Genomic DNA, 22652 nt, shown 5'->3' on the forward strand with positions numbered 1-22652 from the left:
GTGGTGGAACAAGAGCAGTGGTCAGTTCTCCCTGGGAACACGGTGGGTGAAACCCAGCCCCCCTCTGCAAGGTGAGGTTGGCATGTGGGGAACGGGCCAGGGCCCCTGCATAACACCCAGCTGCTGCTCCATGGTGGGCAAGGCCTAGGCGCACGGTCCCTGGGCTCCCTTTCCCCCCACGCTTCCCATACACATAAGGGGAGCCTCGGACGACACAGCAGATGTGCTCTGTGGGGTGCCTCGGGGGTCCTGGGTCCTGGGCAGGCTCCCTGCAGCTCCTGGCTCTCCTCCTCCCTGTCCAGGACGGGTCCCTCTGCCACGGGGTCGATCACCACCTGGGGGGCATGGACAGCATGAACCCCCAGGATGCGGTCCAAGGCATCAAATGGGGGCAGGCCTCTGGGTTGGCCCCTGGCTGGGAGGCCCTGGAGTAGGACTGCCGCAGGTCCCTGACTTTGCAGCGGACCTGCTCCCGGCTATGCATGTGGCCTCTGGGGGCCAGGCTGTCAGCCATGCGGCAGTAGACGGCCACATTCCTGTGGCTAGTGCGGAGATTGTGGACATTGGAGGCTTCCCCCCAAACCTCGATGAGGTCCACCATCTCCGCACTAGACCAGGTGGGCGCCCACCTCTTGCGGCCCCAAGGAGGCTCCCGTGAGCCGCCAGCCTGGTCCTGGGAAGAGGGGGAGAGCTGGGTGGCAGCGGGTGGCTGGTTCATCCCATGCCAGGTGCAGGGTCTGCTGGCTGGGTGCTGGCAGGCTTGCACCTGGCACGGGCACCTGGCATGGCCCTTTAAGGGCTCCGGGGCCGGGAGGGGGGCAGAAGAGTTTCCCTGGTTGTGCCCAGAGTGGCCACCAGGGCAAGCTGGGAAGGGCTAGCCTCCAACTAGTTGGAATTAAGTAGCTACACAGCCCTTAATTCAAACTACTTAATTCGAACTAGGCGTTAGTCCTTGTAGAATGTTTATCTAGTTCGAATTAAGCACTCCGCTAGTTCGAATTATGTTCGAACTAGCGGTTTGCATGTGTAGCGCCTATGAAACTTAATTCAAACTAATGGCTGTTAGTTCGAATTAACTTTGTAGCGTAGTCATACCCTAAGAGAGGAAGTTGATAAGCTAATAAGTTTCAAACCTCAGACTTTTCCCACTTTTTGATCAAAATTTTAATCCAATATCCTGAACTTTCAAAAATGACTAGACTTGTGTTCCCAACCTGAGATACTATTTGGTTCCTAATTTCAGAAGTTGGATTTTCACAAGTTTCTGAATATGATCCATTTTCCAAGCTGTTGTACATAGGGCCTCTATGCAAATACAACACGAGCATTTGGTACTGTCTCACATGACCTTCTTATCAATAAATCAGGGAAATACAATCTAGATGGGGCTTTGACAAGGTGAGTCCATAACTGGCTGGATAACTGTTCTCAGAGAGTAGTTATTAATGGTTCACAGTCATGCTGGAAGGGGTTCCTTGGGGGTCTGTTTTGTGACTGATCCTGTTCAATACCTTCGTCAACGATTTAGATATTGGCATGCAGAAGCTTATTAAGTTTGCAGACGATACCAAGCTGGGTGGGGTTGCGACTGCTTTGGAGGATAGGGTCATAATTCAAAATGATCTGGACAAACTAGAGAAATGGTCTGAGGTTAATAGGATGAAGTTTAATAGGGACAAGTACAAAGTACTCCACTTAGGAAGGAGCAATCAGTTTTATACTTACAGAATGGGAAGCAACTGTCTATAGCAAAGGATCTAGGAGTCATAGTTAAATATGAGTTAGCAATGTGATATTGTTGCAAACAAAGCAAACATGATTCTAGGATGCATTAACAGAAGTGTTGTGAGCAAGACATGAGAAGTAATTCTTCTGCTCTACTCTGCACTGATTAGGCCTCAGTCGGAGTATTGTGTCCAGTTCTGGGCACCATATTTCAAGAAAAATGTAGAGAAATTGGAGGAGATCTAGAGAAGAGCAACAAAAATGATTAAAAGTCTGGAAAACTTGGTATATGAGGGAGGACTGAAAGAATTGGGTTTGTTTAGTTTAGAAAAGAGAAGACTGAGAAAGTGACATGATAGCAGTTTTCAAGTATCTAAAAGGGTGTTACAGGCAGGAGGGAGAAAAATTGTTTTCCTTGGCCTCTGCTGATAGGACAAGAAGCAATGGGCTTAAATTGCAGCAGGGAGGTTTAGGTTGGACATTAGGAAAAAGTTCCTAACTGTAAAGGTGGTTAAAAACTGGAATAAATTGCCTAAGGAGGCTGTGGAACATCATCACTGGATATATTTAACAGCAGGCTGGATGGACATCTATCAGTGACGATCTTAGATTATACTTGGTCCTGCTGTGAGGGCAGGGGACTGGACTTAATGACCTCTCAAGGTCCCTTTCATTTCTATGACTCGATGTTGCCTCTTTGAAAGTGTATCTAATTTGGTAGCCAAAAACAGAGGTTCTTAAAGTTACATTTGTAAATTTAGACCAGTATCTTTCCCTGAATTACTTAGAGAAGATATATTTACTATTCCACGAGCATGTGGGAATATATTACAATATTTTTATATAAATCATGAGGTGATTTTCAGAGTGTTTCTGTTCAAATTTGGTTGCAAAAATAACTCCCACAGAATGTTGCTTTAGCGTTTCCAACTGTAGAATGCTGTGACAGTAAGCATATAGCAAATAGTCTGTTATGCTTTATAGATTGCAATCATCATACTCCTGTACCAGTTGATGCATCTGTTGGTATTCTTTCTATTCCACATTTGCATTTAAATTCCTGTGCAACAAAGATAAGATAAAGAGGAAAATAAATGATGCTTATTTGTTGTTCTATTGAACTTCAATTATAAGTATAACTCAGAGAGGGAAACCTCAGGAGGAAAAAATCCTATGTATTCTTTACAAAACATCATATGCCCATTCACTCATTAACAGTTTTCAGAATCCCCGAGGCTTTGGTGAAGACATAAATCAACAAGGAATAACCCATAGTACATTGAAACCGAAGAAAAAGCACATACGGTATGATTGTCAATATTATAGTCCCCATAAAACACATGGTAATACTTTTTGTGCACTATACACATTACTGATACATGTAGAAATAGTGTCTGTGGTTTTTTTGTTATTTTAAAATATTGCTCCTTTCACCCATTGGTGTAACAGTAATTCTAACGTGTTTTCTCTGTGACACTGCACAGCATGAACTTGTAATACATTTATGTGCATCTGTCTTACATCCAAAGTGATTCTTCTGGCTTTTTGTGAACTATCTGGTTTGTGGGAAGCCTGGGAACAGTCCTTCCAGTTAGAGGCAGTCCCCGTCTTACGTACAAGATAGGGACTATAGGTTTGTTCTTAAGTTGAATTTGTACGTAACTCGGAATTGGCTCCAGATTCAGCCGCTGCTGCTGAAACTGACCAGGGGCTGACTACAGGAAGCCCGAGGCAGAGTTGCTCTGCCCCCAGCTTCCTGGAATCAGCCACTGATCAGTTTCAACAGCAGCTGAATCTGAAGCCTGGGACAGAACAGCTGGGGCGCTCCCGGGTAGGTCCCCCCAGGACCAACCCGGCAGCACCTCAGCTGCTCTACCCCAGGTGTCCACAACAAAAGCCTGGTCTGCTGAGAGGGGGGAGCGCACTAGCTGCACCCCCCTCCCCAGCAGACCAGGGAGACGCGGAGCAAAGCCGCGGAGGCGGCGCGGTCCTGCGCCTCCAAGGCTTTGCTCCGGAGCAAAGCCGCAGAGGTGCGGAACCCCGCCGCCTCCAAGGCTTTGCTCTGGGTGTCCCTGGTCTGCTCGGGGTGTCCTTGGTCTGCTGGGAGGGGTCCCCAGCAGACCAGGGACACCCCGAGCAAAGCCGCAGAGGCGGCGGGGTCCCGCGCCTCCAAGGCTTTGCTCCGGAGCAAAGCCTTGGAGGCGGGGACTCCGCCTCCTCCGCAGCTTTGCTCCGGGTGTCCCTGGTCTGCTTCGGGTGTCCCTGGTCTGCTGGGAGGAGTCCCCAGCAGACCAGGGACACCCCGAGCAAAGCCACAGAGGCAGCGGGGTCCCGCGCCTCCAAGGCTTTGCTCGGGGTGTCACTGGTCTGCTGGGGACCCCCCCAGCAGACCAGGGACACCCGGAGCAGCTTTTCTCGCCCTGGAGGACGCGGTGGCGGGACCACTGTGCGTCTGGGTGGTCCCGCCACCCGCGAGTTCTGGGGCGAGAAAAGCCCCGTTCGTAAGTGCGGATCCGACGTAAGTTGGATCTGCGTAACTCGGGGACTGCCTGTATATCCAATCCACCAACAGATGGATGTGTATACTCTGTAAATGTATGTGTGTGTGCATGCACAAGTATAGCTGCTTCCTTAAAAATAAAATGCCTACATATTGGTGGATGCACACTAATGTATAGGAGAGCTGGAGTGAGGTCGTTGTTCTGAAAAAGTCTGCTGTACTGTTGCTAATCCCTCTGCTCCCAGACCTTGCTTCAAAGATGTTCTGACTCATAATTACTATCTCCTTTTAAGGAAGGGCATGCTTTCTTGGAAGACCTAGGTCAGTTACTTGTACATGTTGTATAAGAACTGTAGCTAGCGTAACAGAATGCATGCCTCTCATTAAAGTCGTGAGATGTGATGGCCCTCTCCAAAAGGAAGGATGGTGTAATGGTTAAGGTGTTAACCAAGGACTTATGCAGCCTGGGTTCAAGACCAAACTGCCTCTGTGATTACAGGGCAATTATTTAGCCTTTCCTTGTCTCAACTACTCATCTATTAAATGGGGATAATAGCACTACAAGAGTGTTCTGAAGATAAATAAACTAAATGTGAGACATGCTCAAATATGATGGTGAAGGGTCATCTAGACAGAAGGCTGTATTTAGCTCTTACATTTTACCAAACCTAAAAAAATGCATATATTGTGTTGTTTTATTATAATATTGCTTAAAACAGCCTCTAATTAAATAAATAATTATGTTCTTAGGGTGTGATTCTTCCACCTTGGCCACTGTTTTTTCCCCAAAGGTCAAGTTTTCAAAATTTCAGAACTGTTTGCAGGGGGCTGGAGAGCTCAGGGTGGCATGCTAAAGGTGTATCTTTTCTAAAAACATCCGTGCTTGCATGTTTTATCAACTCCAGGAGTCACCAACTAGATGCTGTAATCTAAATTCCCATCTTTAGATCTTAGTTGATGTGGGAAGAGTGATGGCTGAGTGGGTGGGCAAGTAACAGCTGGTGGAGGGTGGGAAGAGATAATGACAATATCACAGGTCTCACAAATTTTCAAAAAATTATGTTTTAATTAAAATGCATCATGATTCATCTGAGATTTTTTTCAAAAAAACTTTTTGTGATAGACCCAGCAGCTTTCCCACTGCCAAACAACTTACTAAACAATTTAAAAATGAACATTAATTCTTGACTGAGAACAGTGCCACATTTTCAGAATTAGAAAGGAGATACTGAGTCATCTTGATGCAAAGTAACATTTTAATAGCAGTTTTGGGGAGGGGAGGGTTAATGTTATTGTTTGCTGATAAAGCATCAATTTGAAAATCACCAGATAGGAGCAGAATGAATACTGCCTAAGCTGGTGACAGTAATAGGACATAGGATGATATATAATGTATGGGGAATATGAGCCTGTCAAACAACAAGATTCCTATTTAAAAGAACCAGACGAAAGCTTTATCCAGTAATTCTAAAAGTTAAGTGTCAATAAAAGACTCACATTTTACCCCTTTGTACTGTTTGGGGAACTTCAGTACCGAGTGCATCATCAGCATATCAACAATTATCATTTCAATTACAACTGTGGAGGGAAACAGTCACCCCTCGCAAACCTCTGTGTGGCAACATTTAATATCTATCACTGCACTTGAAGAAGTCACTGTTGAGTTTCAAGTATCACCTATTCAACTATCAAATATCAAATTCTTCCTTATCCCCGCACTGATAGCAAGTGTTTGTGTATATTTCCCATCATGGGAGACTGTCTCATAGAATCATAGGGCTGGAAGAGACCTTAGGAGATCATCAAGTCCAGCCCTCTGCCCAAAGCAGGACCAACCCGCTGAAACACATCCACATCAACTCTCTGAAACACATTCACTTTTTGTGCAACTGAGGCCTAGTCTACTCTTTGCCTCTCCCCCGATGATCTAAGACACAGCTACATAAATTTCATAGCTGAAGTCAACATACTTAGATCTGCTTACTGCAGTATTTTTCATGCAGTAAGGTTGGCAGCTGATGCTCTCCTGTTGACTCCACCTACTCTTCCTATCCTGGTGGAGTACCAGAGTCAATGGGAGAGCACATGGAAGTTGATTTATTGTGTCTTAGCAGACATGATAAATCAACTGCAGGTAGATCGATTACTGCACCCTAGAGTGGAGACAACCCCCTAGATTGCAACTTGTTAGCATGCAGACAATAAACATCTGCAGGTCACTCTGATTTATTTTATTTTGTCCTGTTTGAAAAAAGAATCTGGTATAATGGTTATAGCATTAATAGCACTTCATGTCATTGCTGAAGAAAAACTTCTCCATTTTTTCATGAATACCTCAACGTTTATGTTGAAACTGCCAAAGTGCTCTATTTTTGCTGATATTATCTCTTAAATTAAAATGAATACAATCTGATCAAGAATTGCTAACATCACTTTATTCCTATATTCACAAAGGAAGACGCAGAATGGTACTTGGCAGATAATTTCCACTTCGGTGCCTCCTGATACTTCCTGCTTGAAATACTTGGGAGTTCCAGTGGGATAAAGCTGGATCTATTTGTAGAAAATGGACATTTCTCATCATTTCAGATGGAAAATGTGTTGCTTATTTTAAAGCATTCTTTCCTTCTTGTGTGCACTGCAGAGCATTGCTTTGCATTTGTGGATCTGTGTGATGGTGAGGGTCAGAAGAGGTTTAATACACAAAAGCACTAGACTACTCTAGTACCAGATCAGTACACCTTTCTTGCTTCCTCTGAGACCTGTTTGTTTGAGTCTGCACCACATTAAGCTAAAACTGAAGTGAGTATGTGCTCTGTTTGAGTGGACAATGAAGATGGTGTAATCTACATATAAATTGGTACAATTTTCAGTTTGTGCTCCCTTATATTTAAGGATTGTGATAAAAGGTATTTTTGAGACACTGAGTGAAGTTGGCCTACGCATGAAGGTGACAGGAGACATTGCAAGATCCAGTAGTGCCAGGAGTTATTAGCACACACCAGCCACATTTTCTGCTTGCAAGAACCTAACATCTTTGGTATTTTGGTAAAATCTTAACCCATTCATCCATATTCTGAACTTTCCATATGCAGAGGTGCAGAATATTATCAAGTATCCCAAAAATGAGGATGAATGTAGATTCTTCTTGAGTACCTCAGTCCAGTTCGTACTTAAGCATTTTCAACGTATTCATTTAAATATCGGTAATGGTCATGGATGGCATGAGTGAGCACATTCAGTATTTACTATGGAAAGGCAGAGAGCTAGAGTAGGTGCAAGTGTCAATTTTATTGCATAGCACAGAACTCACTAGAACAACCCCACTCGCTAACCCCAGTGACCTACTCAGTTACCATAACAACAAGATCTATATCTACAACCCAATATACAACAGCTGTGGCAGGGGTTGGGCCCACACTGTTAAACTGTGGCTCTCTGTCCTGCAGCAGTTGTTCAGAAGTGCCTCAAACAGGTAGGGAGGAAGATAGAAAGGGGAAGAGAAAAGCTATGGTAGCTACTTCCTGCTTGCTTCCCTCTTGGAAAGTGAGATCTCAGACCGGCTATAAGATGAGTATGTCACTGAGTCCACCAGGACCCAATTAGCAAAGGTGGTGCTTAGCACATGGGTATTCTTCTCTTCACCAGTCAGCCAAAGAGCAGTCTTAATGGTGGCCAAGAATAGGAGGGTCTAGTCAGACTCCCACCACAGTCTTAGTGAAAAAAACCTACAAATAAACCTCAAGGAGGTAAAATGAATGTGCTCAGTATTCTGGACTGAGTGACGAGAGGCAGCAGCATAGGATTAATTTGTTCTATAAGGGGAAGAAGGGACAGTCTAGGACAACTGTTTGGAGACTGGAGACTAAAAGGAAATTTCAGGAAAGCAAAAACCAACAGAGATCATATGCGTTTTTGTTTTGTATTAATTATTTAAGTAAAGAGTTGGTAGAAAAATATTATGGAAATTCAGATATGCAAGCATGAAACCTGTTAATAGGTGGGGTGAGAGGGTCTCCAGAAACCTGGTTGGGAATTATAGTATAATTATTTAAATATAGTTATATTTAATGCTTGTTGGCAGAAAATTGCTTTAGGGTACAGTACAAACATCTAGCTCCAACAAACCTACTGTGGGAAATGCAGTACTGTAGAAGTGAATCTTTGGGGGTGATTGGAATGAGGATAGAGATGGTTCGGCAGAAAGGTACACAGAAGATAAACTAAGTGGAATGTGTTGATATGGTATCTTAAGATTTTTGTGAATAACAGGAAGGTGTAAAAGGGAACCTAGGAAGTTCATGTTTGGTGTATTTTACCTACACGTAGATGAGACATGTGGAATAGGTACTAACATTAAGCGTAATGACTTATGGGTTTCCTTACAAAAGATTTTTTTTCTTTTTAGAAGACCAGTGATTGTAGGTCATAGTCTACTCTATCCTCCCTGATAATTGCAAAATCCATTACTGCCCCTTTGAGATTTTTTTTATAAAAGACTGTATTAAATCTGAATAAAAGCTTAATAAGTAGATTACTTAGAACAATAGTTCTCATGAGGATGTTTGATTCTGAGCGTAGCTGCTGGAGATAACCCTAAATGCAATTAGGTTTAACTCCCTGTGAGTGTCAAAGGAAGGTAATACCCACAGAGACTTCCCAACAAATGACATTATTTTTTAAAAAGTGTCTCAACATTTAAATTATTCTTTCCTCTGGGCATCAGTAACAAAACCTTTGTTAAGGATTGTTGGAGAAACAGCCTTGGATAACACACAGCAGAAAATTATTTTTGAAAAATGTGTTTCAGATGTTTCACATCAAAAAGGTGGATGGTTCTGCTTCCGTGGGGGAACAGTTTGTTGTCCTCATCTGCAGTCTTTGTAATTGTAAGGATCAAAACTCCCAAGGTGGCCAGAGATAAGGACAAAGAGAAAATAGTGATTTCACTAAACATATTCAAGTTTGTAAAGGACAGTGAGCTCCAACGTTCATGATTTTGTTCTCTGCTGGTATAAGAAATTTTAAAAAGCTTTTATTAAACAAAAAACAAAAATTCCCAAACATTTATATATATGTATGCAGAGAGAGATAGAGAGTGAGTGTGTGCATCTGTCTGTGAATCCGTTTGTTCAAAAACTCCTGAATGGTAATAGCTACAACCACCAAAAAGTATTATGCAACTTCTTCATAGCCTAACTTAAAACAACGTCAGGGTTTGGTTGTGCCTGGAACAACGTTCCCTCTAAGCTACACGGCAGCATGGGCCCACAGCTCCTTAATCTGCTGCCGCTAATCAGACAGCTCCGTGGACACAGCCCTGTGCCCCTGGCTGAGCAGAGCTAATTAAGCAGCTGCAGGGCTGTGCTGCCATGCAGCTTAGAGGGAACCTTGGCCTGGAATCTTAGGGTACGTCTAGACTACATGCCTCTGGCGACAGAGGCATGTAAATTAGACTACCCGGCATAGGAAAATGAAGCGGCGATTTAAATAATCGCCACTTCATTTAAATTTAAATGGCTGTCGCACTGAGCCGATCAGCTGTTTGTCGGCTCAGCGCGGTAGTCTGGACGCTCCGCGGTCAACATCAAAGGCATTTGTTGACCTCCCAGGTATGCCTCATCCCAGGGAGGAGGCTGAAAACATTGCTCTTTGGCTTGCTCTGTGGACTCTGCTGCCCTGCCGGCTCCACAGACTGTGCTCCAGTGCCTTGCTGGCCTGTGCCGGCCAGCCACACTTCCAGCTGCTGGCAACCTCTGCCACTGGGGCTCTCTGGTCCAGCATCATCTGTAGTCCTGCCAAAGCAGGAGTTCAATCTGCCCAGCACGTTTACCCTTCCCATAAAAGTGGTATATTACGTTGTAGCCTGTTTACCATCTAAAAGCTTTTAAACTTCAAAAGTACCGATAGTATTGTCTGTAATAGTTTTTAAGCCTCTTCTGAATCCTCAGGTTTACTAGATGGCAACATATATGAAATTAAACTTCCAATTGTAGTACTAATTCTGCCACACTTAGGCTATGTCTACACTCGCGGCTTCTTGCACAAGTATGGCCGTTCTTGCTCAAGAATCTGCAGAGCGTCTACACTGCCCGCCCACTCTTGCGCAAGGAAATTTACAGTACAGCGTGGTAAGAGAGGGCGTCTTGCTCAAGAACTATGCTTTTTTTTAACAGGTGTAAGCCCTCTTGCGCAGGAGCTCTTGCGCAAGAGGGCAGTGTGGATGCTCAGCAGGGATTTCTTGCGCAAGAAAGCCCTATGGCTAAAATGGCCATCGGAGCTTTCCTGCGCAAGAGAGCATCCACACTGCCATGGGAGGTCTTGCGCAAAAGCACACTTGGCAGTGTGGACATTTTCTTGCGCAAGACTTCTTGCAAAAGAACCCTTGCGCAAGATGTTCCTGCGCAAGAAGCTGTGAGTGTAGACATAGCCTTAGGGTGTGTCTATACTGTACCATTATTTTGAGATAACTAGCATTATTTCAAAATAACAATGTGAGCATCTACACAGCCATTCTGTTATTTTGAAATAATTTCAAAATAACGGACGATTTATTCCAAAATCTGTAAATCTCATTCTACGAGGAATAACGCCTATTCTGAATATACAGATTATGTAATGAATGGAAAGTGGCATGGCTGCCATCTATACTGTTGAGCACTAAGGGTATGTATAGTGTATCATTTGCCTTCATTTTGTATTTTATATATATTTATATTCATGTCTCTATCAAGATAATAGGTTACAGATGTTGTATAATAATATGTGTATTCACTAAACAAACCTATTTGAAATCCCCCCCTTACATTTTAATATTGCGTCTCTCAGGTAATCGCTGGTACCACTGAAAAGAACAAATGTGCTATGAATTATTGGCTGTTTACCTATTCTGTGCCTGTGAAAAATCAGCTATCAGTATTAATATTCAATAAGGACCCTGCTTTCTAGATGTCTTCTTAGCTTGACTACACATTTCTTGGTATTATTCATAGCTTTTTACTTTCAGTGGAGTGCCCTTGAAAAATCTACAATATTTTTCTCCCTGCTTCAAAATCAAAAGTCAGTCTCATCAAAGATAAAGCTGAACTGATTAGACCTGGGCCAGAGTATCTGAAAATGACTTATTTTGCATCATAGTCACTAGGAGTTCAATTTTTGCAGCACATCATACTCAACTGCATGTGTGTGGTGCAACAAGGGCACTTAGTGGCCAGTTTGCTAAATCACACATGCCTGGTTTTTGCTATGTGTAATTTCTAAAGATAGGTCATGTTCTTTTGGAACATTTTTCCTTCCCAAAAGTCATTACTCTAGAGATGTTTTATTCTATCAATCAAATAGCAGATGGTTTCCATTTAGAAATGCATACCGAGTAAAACAGATCTCCCCCTACTCTTCCTAGAAGTATAACACATCTCTTCTAATGTCTTCAATACACATGAAATAATACTGTACTTTTTTTCAGTAAAATGGTTTTGTTCAGTTCTCAAACTTAATCACTGTTTGTTTTCTTTTTTGTTTTCTTTGCATGCAAAGAAAGAGACAATGAGAAGCAAGATGGACATGTTTTCAGTGCTGATCCTGAAAGTAGTGGGTACAGGATTGGGACATTGTGATGGACATCTGTCCCACACTGGCCCTTTCAGAGTCAAAACCCAGCCCAGGAAAGGGCTGGATTAGTGGAGCTGTGGAGCCAGCAGCTGTGGCAGGTATTATCCAGTTAAGACCTAGCTGAGGGCAGTGAAAATATAGGCTCCTGGAGGGAAGGAGAGGCTCAGACTCACTCTTGCTCCAGCTGTGGAACAGGAGGGACCTAGAGGCTTCCTGGCTTAGAGTAGGGCTGGGGAAAGGAAGGACAAGATGGGGAAGCTCTAGCCAGGCAAACTCCCAGGCTGCAGGGCCTGAAGCAAGGCCTGAGGCTCCTAGGCCTGCAGAGAGGCAGATAGGGTAGGCAAAAGCAGTAGGTCCACACCCCCTTGCCAATGAGGAGTGGCCATTTCAGACCTCAGTTTGCCCCTGTGGGCAAGGTGGGTATAGGGGTTGGGGGTTCCCAGAGAGAGAGGACCCCAGAATGTGGGAGCACTGCAGCAGAGCAATACCCAGAGGGGAGGACACCATGGTCTGGGAGGGATGTGTGTCCTAACACAGAGGTGGAAGAAGAAAAGGTAACAGAGAGCAACACACCAGCCAAAAGGAGGTGCTCCAGAGCTGAAAAGCTAATTCCCAGCATGTCCAGCAGGAGACACCATGGTGGTGAGTCCCGCTCTGTTACAGACACTAATGAACCATGGTAATAAATTAGTAAGAGCAAGTATCTGCAAGATGCTGAGCGTCTACTGGGAGAAGACCAAATAACCTTAGCTCACAGTGAAACCTATGCAAATTGTGCACACTTAGGGTCTGTTTTTTGGAAAGTCTGCATGATCACCAGGCTTTCTGGCATCTTCCGAACACTTAAGTAACCTCTTCAAAATTGAGTTTTACTTCATTTTACTTTTATTGATTAACCAGCTATCTAAGTTTAATAATAGCAGCAGTGGTTTTAGTGGTTTTAGTTATAAAATCCTCTGATTCTTAAAGGATCTATATATTTCTCAGGAAAATTAGAACTGTAAGTGTTTTTGAAATGGTTATACTTGTTCCAATGAAAGGTTTTGATTAGTTTAATTCTAATGGATCCATGATTCAAAAGTTAAACATTTTGTTTTCTTCCTCTCCTCCCTCCTCCCCCCGTCCTTCTAATGGTGATTCTTTTTCTGACAACGATTATTTTAGCATGGAAACTTTTTGAGACACTTTAGAAATTTCTCAGACAATTCAGCAAAAATATTTTACTAGAAATTGATAAACTGTGATATTTGAACCACGTCAGATGTTTTATTCTGATACACTGGACTGTGTCTCTTCATATTCAGCAGAATGAGTCCGATTATGTTGATTCCGAATTTAAATCTATTTGTGCATCTCCAGTGAACATGTTAAAAAAATCATATCTAAACAGTGAAAGAGTATCTCTGGAGATGCATTAGAAAAAGGACCACGAGTAAAAAACTGAAATTGTGTTTTAAATAGCTATAATATGCAAATTACATTATGTTACTAGATTTTCCTCAGGATATTAAATGCTTATTATATATATGAATCTCACTGACTTTTGAGGGAAACGGAATGCATGTAACCAGAGAAAGACTTTGCTCTAATGTGTATTCTCTTAAGTCTCAATAGCATTTAGGGCCTCGTTTAGAGAGATGCTAACCTCTCCTATGCCCACTGATAACAGTGGAAGTGGAGGGTATTCGGCATTTGCAAAAATGGGTTCTTATCAGAGGTTATAAGTGATATGCTTATCTAAGTCTACTTACATGTTGTTGATCACATAGTATAAAATTTCGGAACCCTCCTGTAATTTCTTAATAATAGCATTCTATAAAAGTTAATATTTGCTGATAGTTTGAGAAGCAAGTCATTCTGTGATCTTGCCTGGGTGTATTACATCAAGAGTGTATGGGGGAATATTAGGGAGAACAAAGAGTTGTCTCTAAATTTTATTTATTTTATTTTATTTAGATTTTCATACACACCTTTCTGAGACATTGAAAGAGAGACAGACAGGCTGGCATCTGCTGGCTGAGACAAAGAACTCTCTAATACGTAAGGTTTTTGTCTTGCTTAACCCATATTCCTTGTAAATATAGAGTCTAGTAAGTTTGATTTCTGCAGCAATTAGCCTGGGTGTGTTTATATTGTGCTTATGAAATATATTATTTGTGAGATTTTTCTGTGTTTTCTATTGTGTAGTAAATAAACCTGGCTTTTATTTAGCTAACTACAGTTTTTTGTGCTGGGGTTTTAACTGACTTTTTTATGGGGGTATTTGTTATTTGACTGCTAAGAGAGGAGTGGGTGATGAAAGAACTACAGTTCTCCTGAGCTACCAGAGAGCTGGCATAGGCCAGCCATGGGCACAAGGATTACATACAGATCTAAGTAAAAGCACCAAAATATCTATACCAGTAGTTTAGTTATAAAGGCGGCTGCAAATATTTTTGCTCATTAGTGAATGTTTGCATGTAGTAGATACTGCTTCAGAGATTTTTAGTCTTCCTTTTTAATGAGAGATTTTGTGATACCGCTGTTCATTTTCTGCCTTGATTGAATATTTTGATCTAAACCAAATCCAGACAGTGCTCTTAGTTCAACACTAAGCTTTTTATCTTAGCTATCCCATATAACACAATCAGAATTTTTGTAAAGAATTACCTCAGTGACAGAAGAGTGTGGTTAAAGTATTACTGTATATTCCTTCCCATCCCTGGAGCAAGATAAAACCACTTGGAAAAGGGAAGCATGTGGAAAAATAGTGTGGCATTCTTCTTTTATTAACATACAATTCTAATAGTTGTTTAAACATATGAAGATTTTAGATCCATGTGCTTCTTGGTGTGGTTTTTCTATCTAAATAAAGATTCAATAAACCTCTTCCCCCTGATATCTCTTAAATGCTAAGCATTGTTTTCATTCATTGGGTATGTCCAGTTGCATTAACCTTAGATCTTAGTCAATATGTTCCATTGTGCCCTTACTAATTTCCCAGGAGCCATTTCTGATAAAGCCTTATGTCCTCAAGGCTGCAATTTCTGTTTTATGTTTGACTGGCTGTTCAGATGAAAGATGCTTCCTATTACACTTCTCTGCTTTCCTTGTCTTATAGCCATCATCATCTTTGTGACACGTGTACAGTTCGGTCCTTATTCGGCAAAGAATTTAAGCATGTTCCCAAGTGTTTTTCTTTTTTTCCTGATGTAATCTCTTCTTTAACATTCATTTGATTACCCATGGAGTCTTACAAACAACCTTATATATAATTAGGTTGTGCTATGCAGGCAGATCTAGAAATAATAATAGTCTGAACAAGAACTCCAAGTTACGGTACTATTTTGTTTTGCCTACTTAGAGGCAGATCAAGTCAAATGCTGAATATCACTGACTCCTACAAATTACTGAGTGGCTTCTACCTTCTTTGTAGTCAGTGACTGTTGAGGATACTCCACAAATCTTGGGATACTTTGGATACAGCATTTCATAGGTCAGGCCCTTAGGAATCAGCCCAAGTTTTCAGTGAGGGAGAATTTGTTAGCCACATGAATTGAATTCCCATGATAGAGGCCTATGATATAGGAATCAGGCCCAGTGTGTAACTACTAATAGCTATATATATATCTGCATTTCTGAATTGCCCATCACCATAGTATCTAGCTATCTGGCTAGTGATATAGCCATCAATGAAATCAATAGAGTCACACTAGTAATGAGTTTGACAGAAATAGTATATCACTGAATTGCAACACTAATAATAGCAATATTATTAGTCCTCCAGAATTCCTTGATGCCTGCCTTAAGAGCTCTGCAAGGCCTTTCTTTTCTGGGTCACTTCATCTGTGAACACTGTCTTCTTCCTATCCTTTCTTTTTTTGAATTCTGTTGCGTTTTGTTGCCACTTTATTTAGCTTTCCCTAAAAGCATGACCCCATGTCGTACTGGAAACAGTTGGAAATATATGTAGGTATAGATGTAGATATAGATATACACACGTTTGAAATAGTGCTTAGTGCTAATATTAAATATATAGTCTGTATTTTCAGCAGTTTTAATTCTTATTTATGATTCTCATATAACGGAGAAAAATTACTAAAATATAAATACATGGCAAAGTAGTAGAAAGAAAGAAAGTAGTGGAAAGAAAGATTCTATACTGCATATGGTATCATTTCTACACATAGGGTTTGACATAGCTTTGTAGAATAATGTATTGCATATTGTGTACTGTAACTATTGTAAGAGACTGTGAGCTTATACATACAAATGGTGTAATTGGTTACAGTTCTAGCTTACTCTATAAGGCTTATAATTCAGAGAAAGAATTAGGATCAAGCTCCAGATTTCTCTAGTCTTTTTTTTTTTTTTTAAATGCCATGGGGTCTTCAACATTCATCTGATACTACCAAAAACAGACAGATGGCACTATCCTTGGTTTAAAGTTTTCATCCAAGGATACATCGAAATAGTGCTATAATCTTCTCAGTGCACATGTTGTGTTAGAGGTATAGGAGCCTTGATTTGTATGCAGGTTTGCTGTGATTATTTGCGAGACCTCGTTCAAATATATGGAGCAGAAATGGGGCCTATAAATAAACACACACACACCTCGGGTGGTGCAAAAAAATGCAGTTCTTAAAAAAAATGGTAAAATGTCATTAATACTCAGAATTCTCAAAACAGCCGTTAGCCTACAATGCATGACACATGAGCATATCTTTATTTTACATTGCAGTAAAATTTGTGCACATTACAGACTTTTTTATGGCGCTTGCTTTAAAATGGACATGCATATTTCAACCTTATTTGTATATGTTATAAGGAACATTTTACTTCTACAAAACAAATGTGTGTAGATAGGTATTTTTAATATAATTTGAACTTTTCATCATTATTGTTTTAATATAAGTTGTCTAAATCTCCACTACATGAGCATAGAGCCTGAAGCCGGGCCAATAATAAAGCCTGGGGCGACTGCATATGCCTCACACTGACCCTATTCGTGTGAATAGAGACCTCAGGTTTTTGTTTGAGGAGTGACCAGTTCATACCTGTGTTTGCCAAGGCTGTGAATTGCTTGCAGTATACTGACTGAATGTGAGCTACTCTGATACATTCTGTAGGTGCCAAGGAGCAAGATGTCATCACTGCTCACCAAAACAGTCAGCAAGGATTAGTCAGAAAATGGGCAGTTAAATGCTGAGCCTACCTACTGTAGCGATGTACACTTTGGAAATGTAGATAGCAAGATACCATTCAGGTCTCTACCTGGCAGATGGGAGTGCAGTAGCATGTTTTCTCACTGGACTATACAGCCAGGTTCATACTGCTCTTTATTTAAAAAGATTCTGAACACCCTAAGTTGTCAGTGTGCTCGACGTCCATGCTCAGAATCTGAATGAACTGAGCCCATGAAGATCATCCTGAGTCTTTCACACTGTCTGCCTTTCAGACAGCAGATGACTGTTGCTTTAAAACTAGATCACCGAGGCTTCCTTCTTGAGGATCGTGCTGGTGACTGTATGCACGTTCTGACTCCACGTGCCTGGCCTCCAGTGTGTGGCACTTGCTGCCTGCAGATGATCTGTTTCATTCCCTCCCATTTTTAAAGAATCTAATGAAGACACTTCTTTTATTTTCTTTTTTCTTTAGAAGGGTTGTCCACTCCCTCAGTAGGGCTGTTCTTTCTAATGATGCTATGTTGCTTTCGCATTTTAGTCCTTTTGTTTTTAATATATTCTATTTGTGTTGTTTTATTTTGCATGTGGTTATATTTTAGTTATGTATTGGTCCCTGTTGTGATTCTGTTGAAGTCTCTCTTCTTTTGAACCAAAGGAATTACACTATGGATGAATATGATCTACTCTATTTACTATGTATTTGAAATATTTCACTTGCATTGACCTCACACAGGTTTTTAAAAAATGGAAACTTTTATAAAGTAGATAAGCCAAAATGTATTTATGTCCTGGGGATTTAGCATTGATTTCTATAGTAGCCAGCTTCAGATTTAACAATTACTTTTCTCACAACATGCTGTTTTGCCCAGAAATCACCCACTAGAGCATGTAAACTGCACAGCAAAATCTATATGCTTACAAAAAATAATTGTGAGAATGAAGGAAATTCGGGGGGGAAAAAGGTCCTTACAGATTGGGTTCTAGAAACAAACAAATTGATGGCAGTATCAGGTGGTGTAAATCTCAAGGGAAGACTTAATCTTTGTTATGGAATTTGTATCTTGAAAACACCATATTCAAGCTAACAAATTTGCAAACTTTGTTTGAGAAATAAAACAGATTGCACGTTGCAAGACAGAATTGCTGGCAAAATACTGTATCGTGTCAGATTTATACAAACCTATCTCCTGTGTATTGCACCATGTCCTAGAAAACTGGAAAGCATGAAAAGAAGTGCTCATATTTTAAGGAACTCAGTGACAGCTGATTAAAAAAAAGTATTTTCTGTGGCACTTTTTACATAAAGCTTCCACCTTAAAGAAACTGATTTGATGGAATAGGTGGTAATTTTTAACACAAGCAGTGACAAAATAAACACCATCTGTTAGTGTTGACTTATTCCACAGTATTCTCATGCTGAGTGATTTTATTTCACTTTTTTTCAGAAATAGTTAATGACACATCTGGTATGCACTGAAGGCTCATTTGGGGTTATTAAATGTGGACATACATTTAGACCGAGTGCTCACAGAACAGTTTTTCAGGACTTTAAAGGACTATAATACTAAGCACCAAAAGAGAGTTTTAAAAATGGCCCTCTGTTAAATCTCCTTCTTATTATATAGCATGCCGTATTCAAACATGGAATAGATTAAATGTTCACAGTTGATTGGGTCCTCCTCCCCTTCCCTTTCTCCGTGTCTGTGTGCCACATTTGATGATACAACCTTACCTTTGATCCTCAGAGTTGATCCTCTATGCCTGTCATTCATATGATAAACAATAGAATTTGTTAGGGTGTAGAAAGGTGGCCTGTCTTTGCTGTTACAATAACAGTTTTTCTGTGTTATAAAGGAAATAGTGAGCTAAACCATGTGAAGAATTCTATATATAAACATACTCTCTGAGAAACACAATAAAACATGGAACCCTATCAGGCAGAATGCATTACCCTTTACTTCTGTAATTCTTGAGTTAAGGTGCAGGAACAGAGCAAGACTATAGTTCTGGGATGTCCTACTGAGGAGGGAAGGCATACGTAAGAGTTACTAATAAGGCAGCAAGCCACAGACTAGAGAAAAGGACAGAGATTACAGCCTTATTCAAAGAGTTTTCTTATTGAAATTGTCTTAATGCTTTAAAATAATGGGACACACATTAATGACTAAATTATAGTAGAATATCTGTGAAGTTATTGTAAAATCCACAAAAGAGCAAATGAATTAATCATCATTAATGATGATGAATACCAAACCACATTCATGATGTCTAATCTCTTACTTCCATTATTTTGAAATTTAAAGATTTATTAAAAACTTTTTTTCATATGAGTTTCATCAGTGAGTAGCTAGGGGTGCATATGAGCTCCTCATTAAGAGAACTTGCCTTTTGAGCCTGTGGGAAAATTTTATCTCCCCTTTGAAAAGCTTGGAGTAAATTTCTACCCCTTTTATTTCTGAAGCTCACCTAGTAAACTGTGTATCAGAGGTGGAAGAAATACATGTCTAGGGTCTACTTCTGCTTTAGAATCTCTAGGGGGAAGGGTCCTAAAAACTTCCTCTCCACCCTCAATAAATTATACCCACACACTCTGGCTTTTCATATATAATTAGTCAGTTGCTTTGGGATGTATTCAAAGCACTATCTAAATGAAACGTCCCCAAATCCTCAGGTTGCCTGTGTGTAGTGGTATGGTGGTCCTGGCCAGAAATCAGGTTTCAAATGGCAAAGGATTACTTTACGAAAAGCTGAGGTTAACTCTGCTTCTTAACATTTCCAGTGTGCTCTGAGTGCACCCACCATTGCTAGAACAGTAGCAGCTAATGCAATAGGAGCTCTGATTCACAGATTGTTATCTTGAACATCAGTCTATTAAGTTTCCAGGGTATAATGGCCTTTATTAGCGCATTAAAATTATAACTAGATCCACACTTCGTATTTCTAACTTCACATACAGGAATGATACATGCACAAAAACAGAATATGAACATTCAGCAGATTGTAACTTCAAAATTATGTGTCACATAAAGTGTTGCTGACATAGTTCAGAGAAGGGTGAGCGCTGTGATTTGTGAAAAAGTGTTGCAGTCCCTACTGAAGCACATGTTCCTTCTGAGAGTCTGGCTGATGGGGAGTGCCCCTTCCTACATCCTTTGAATGCACTTTATGTTGTAATAGCTGCAATATAACCAACAGTGCACAATGTAGATAAAGTTAATGGAGGCATCCAGTAATGCTGCTTTGTATGCTTAAATTTAGACTCTAGAAGCACAGAGAATTAAGGTTGATAAGTTTTTCATAGTCATCTAGGGAATAATATCAATATGGACATCTTTAGTGTATCTCCAAACCTCATCCTTAAAAAAAATGTTAGTTGCTAATAGGGGTCGGCAGTGGTGTTCTGCAGGAACCCAGGTATACCCAAATACAGTAAAACTCCGATAATCCGGCATCCAATTGTATGGCACTTCTGATAGTCTGGCATCAAAATGGCAAGAGCCTAGTGAGTGACCTTTGGCAAAAAAAATGAGTCACAAGGTAGCAGCGGCAGCAGCTGAACCAAGCAAAAAGGGTAAAAAAGGGTTAAAAAAACTAAAACATTACAGTATACTGTATACAGTATGTACAATAAAAAGGGTTAAAAACACTTTATATACAGTATATATTGTATACAGTGTATATATATAACCAGTTTATAGGACCTCCTGATAGTCCAGCACATCTGATAATCCGGCACTACCTAGGTCCCAAAGGTTCTGGATTATCGAAAGTCTACTGTACTTTGTAGCTGGATAGACTTTAATAAATCCAAATAACTTGTTATCCAGATTTTTTTCTGTTTTGATTTTCATTAGCTTTTTGACTTTGGAGATAAAAATTAAGAAGTGTTTTTTCTCTGGGTATTTTTATTGTCCTGTGACTGAAAATAACCTGAACTCACATTAGTTTGGTCTCTCAACTGACTTCCTGAACCATTAAAAATGCATGGAAGCCATAAACACTAATGTAAATTTAAAAAAATGAAAGCCATCACCCACAAGCTTAGTTGCTGGTATAAAATGCTGTTTTATATTTATCCAAAATTATTCTCTTCCCTAATTTTGATCCAGGAATGTAAACAATTTTATGTTAAACAATACGAATAGAAAACCAAATCAAAGGAGCCCTACATAAGACATTCCTGTATTGTAGAAAAAATACAAAAAACAATGGATAGGTAGTAAAATTTTTCTTATATATCTATAAATCTCATATCTGCTAGTGAGAGAAGTTACGACACACTTATTACCACAGAATCGTAAAAGGCTTGTTTCCCTTTACCCTCCCTTTTGCACCTTTGTAGAAATGAATCTCTCCATTCAATTTAATGGATTGTCACTGGGTGAAATATAAGCTAAACTATATGTCGAAGTGCTGATAAGTGGACAAATATAGTTCTTTTTGGAGTTGGAGAAGTTACAGTGGTATTTCTAATGCACATAGGGATATAGGTCCTAAACCAGAGCCTATTAAAATTAAATGATGTCTTTGCATTGACTTCAATAGATGCTGGGTTGAGATCCTAATTGATTGGAATAATACTGGTGGAACTGGCACAGTCTCTTAAAAATAAAACCACAATGCCTTGAGATTTGTTTGGAGATTTTAATAGCTTTATCCAGTTTGATTAATAATGATGTAAAATACTGACTAAAGTTGGAGAAAAACGAAGTCTGCTTATGGAATATATTAATGGTTTCACTGAATGCTATCAACATGTCTTAATTACTTAGGTAGAAAAAAAATCCCAGTAGATCAGACAGACTAAGCTCACCAGATTTCTATCTTCACAGACCAAAGCACATTTTAAACAACAGTTGGTGAGAAGATGGACCTCAATTTTAGGTTTATGTATAATGTATATATTAGATATTAAATCAAATTTGAGTTCGTCCCGTGTTCTTTAGCAATAAGCATGATGTACTGCTTTGCATAAGTTTAATAGTTACATTGGATACCTTTTTGGCTTGGCCTAACCTGTATAAACATTGAATTTATGAATTATCAAAACCACTCTGAAAGGGAGCCTCATGTATTATGTGTATTATCATTTTTATGTTAATTTGAACACTTCTCAAATTGCTCTGCATGAAATTAGAATAGAGGATCACTTATTTATTCATATCCATTATGTACTTTCTGAAACTTGAATAGGAGAATAGAAAAGAGGGAACTAAGATTTTTGTAAGGTGTGCCTTTATATTTGCTCTGGTGGGGTGATTATCTCCCCTTACTGGGATTTGATTATATCCCTTGGGTGGGAAATAAAAAAAACTGAATTTGTCAAATCATCTTAAGTACCAGGAACTTTTCTTTATGGATTTTTTGCTGATTTTCAAGAATATGTTTCTTCTGAAATATTGCTCTTTTGCTTTTACAAATGGTTGGATATACATTATAAACAATATGCTATGCAACAGACATGACCTGAGTTTTGCAGCAAGCCTTGTGAAGCACAATTAATTACATTTAAAAAAATTTTAAATATGAAAAACAAATAAGAAAATAAATATAACTGGTGCAGTACTTCCTTTATAACTATAATATTCCTTTTGGCAGTGAGTTCTTTTAAAATGTCAGTTGTGGAGTAAATTTTTCTTCTGTTCCTCCAT

The 22652-nt window shown here is 40.1% G+C and overlaps 1 protein-coding gene across 4 annotated transcripts in view; it reads left to right on the forward strand.

Moving 5' to 3' along the window:
• TENM2 (teneurin transmembrane protein 2) overlaps positions 1 to 22652 on the forward strand; it is a 1126385-nt gene that overhangs the window by 584139 nt on the left and 519594 nt on the right. For 3 of the 4 annotated variants that reach the window (XM_075900179.2, XM_075900181.2, XM_089769544.1), the window contains one exon: positions 13793 to 13876. The exons of the other annotated variant lie outside the window; for it this stretch is intronic. In XM_075900179.2, the coding sequence (XP_075756294.1) occupies positions 13793 to 13876 (84 nt within the window). The remainder of the gene's footprint in view (positions 1 to 13792; positions 13877 to 22652) is intronic. 4 annotated transcript variants of the gene reach the window in all.

Source organism: Pelodiscus sinensis, chromosome 16 (assembly GCF_052426305.1).
Source record: "Pelodiscus sinensis isolate ZL-2025 chromosome 16, ASM5242630v1, whole genome shotgun sequence".
NCBI lineage: Eukaryota > Metazoa > Chordata > Testudines > Trionychidae > Pelodiscus > Pelodiscus sinensis.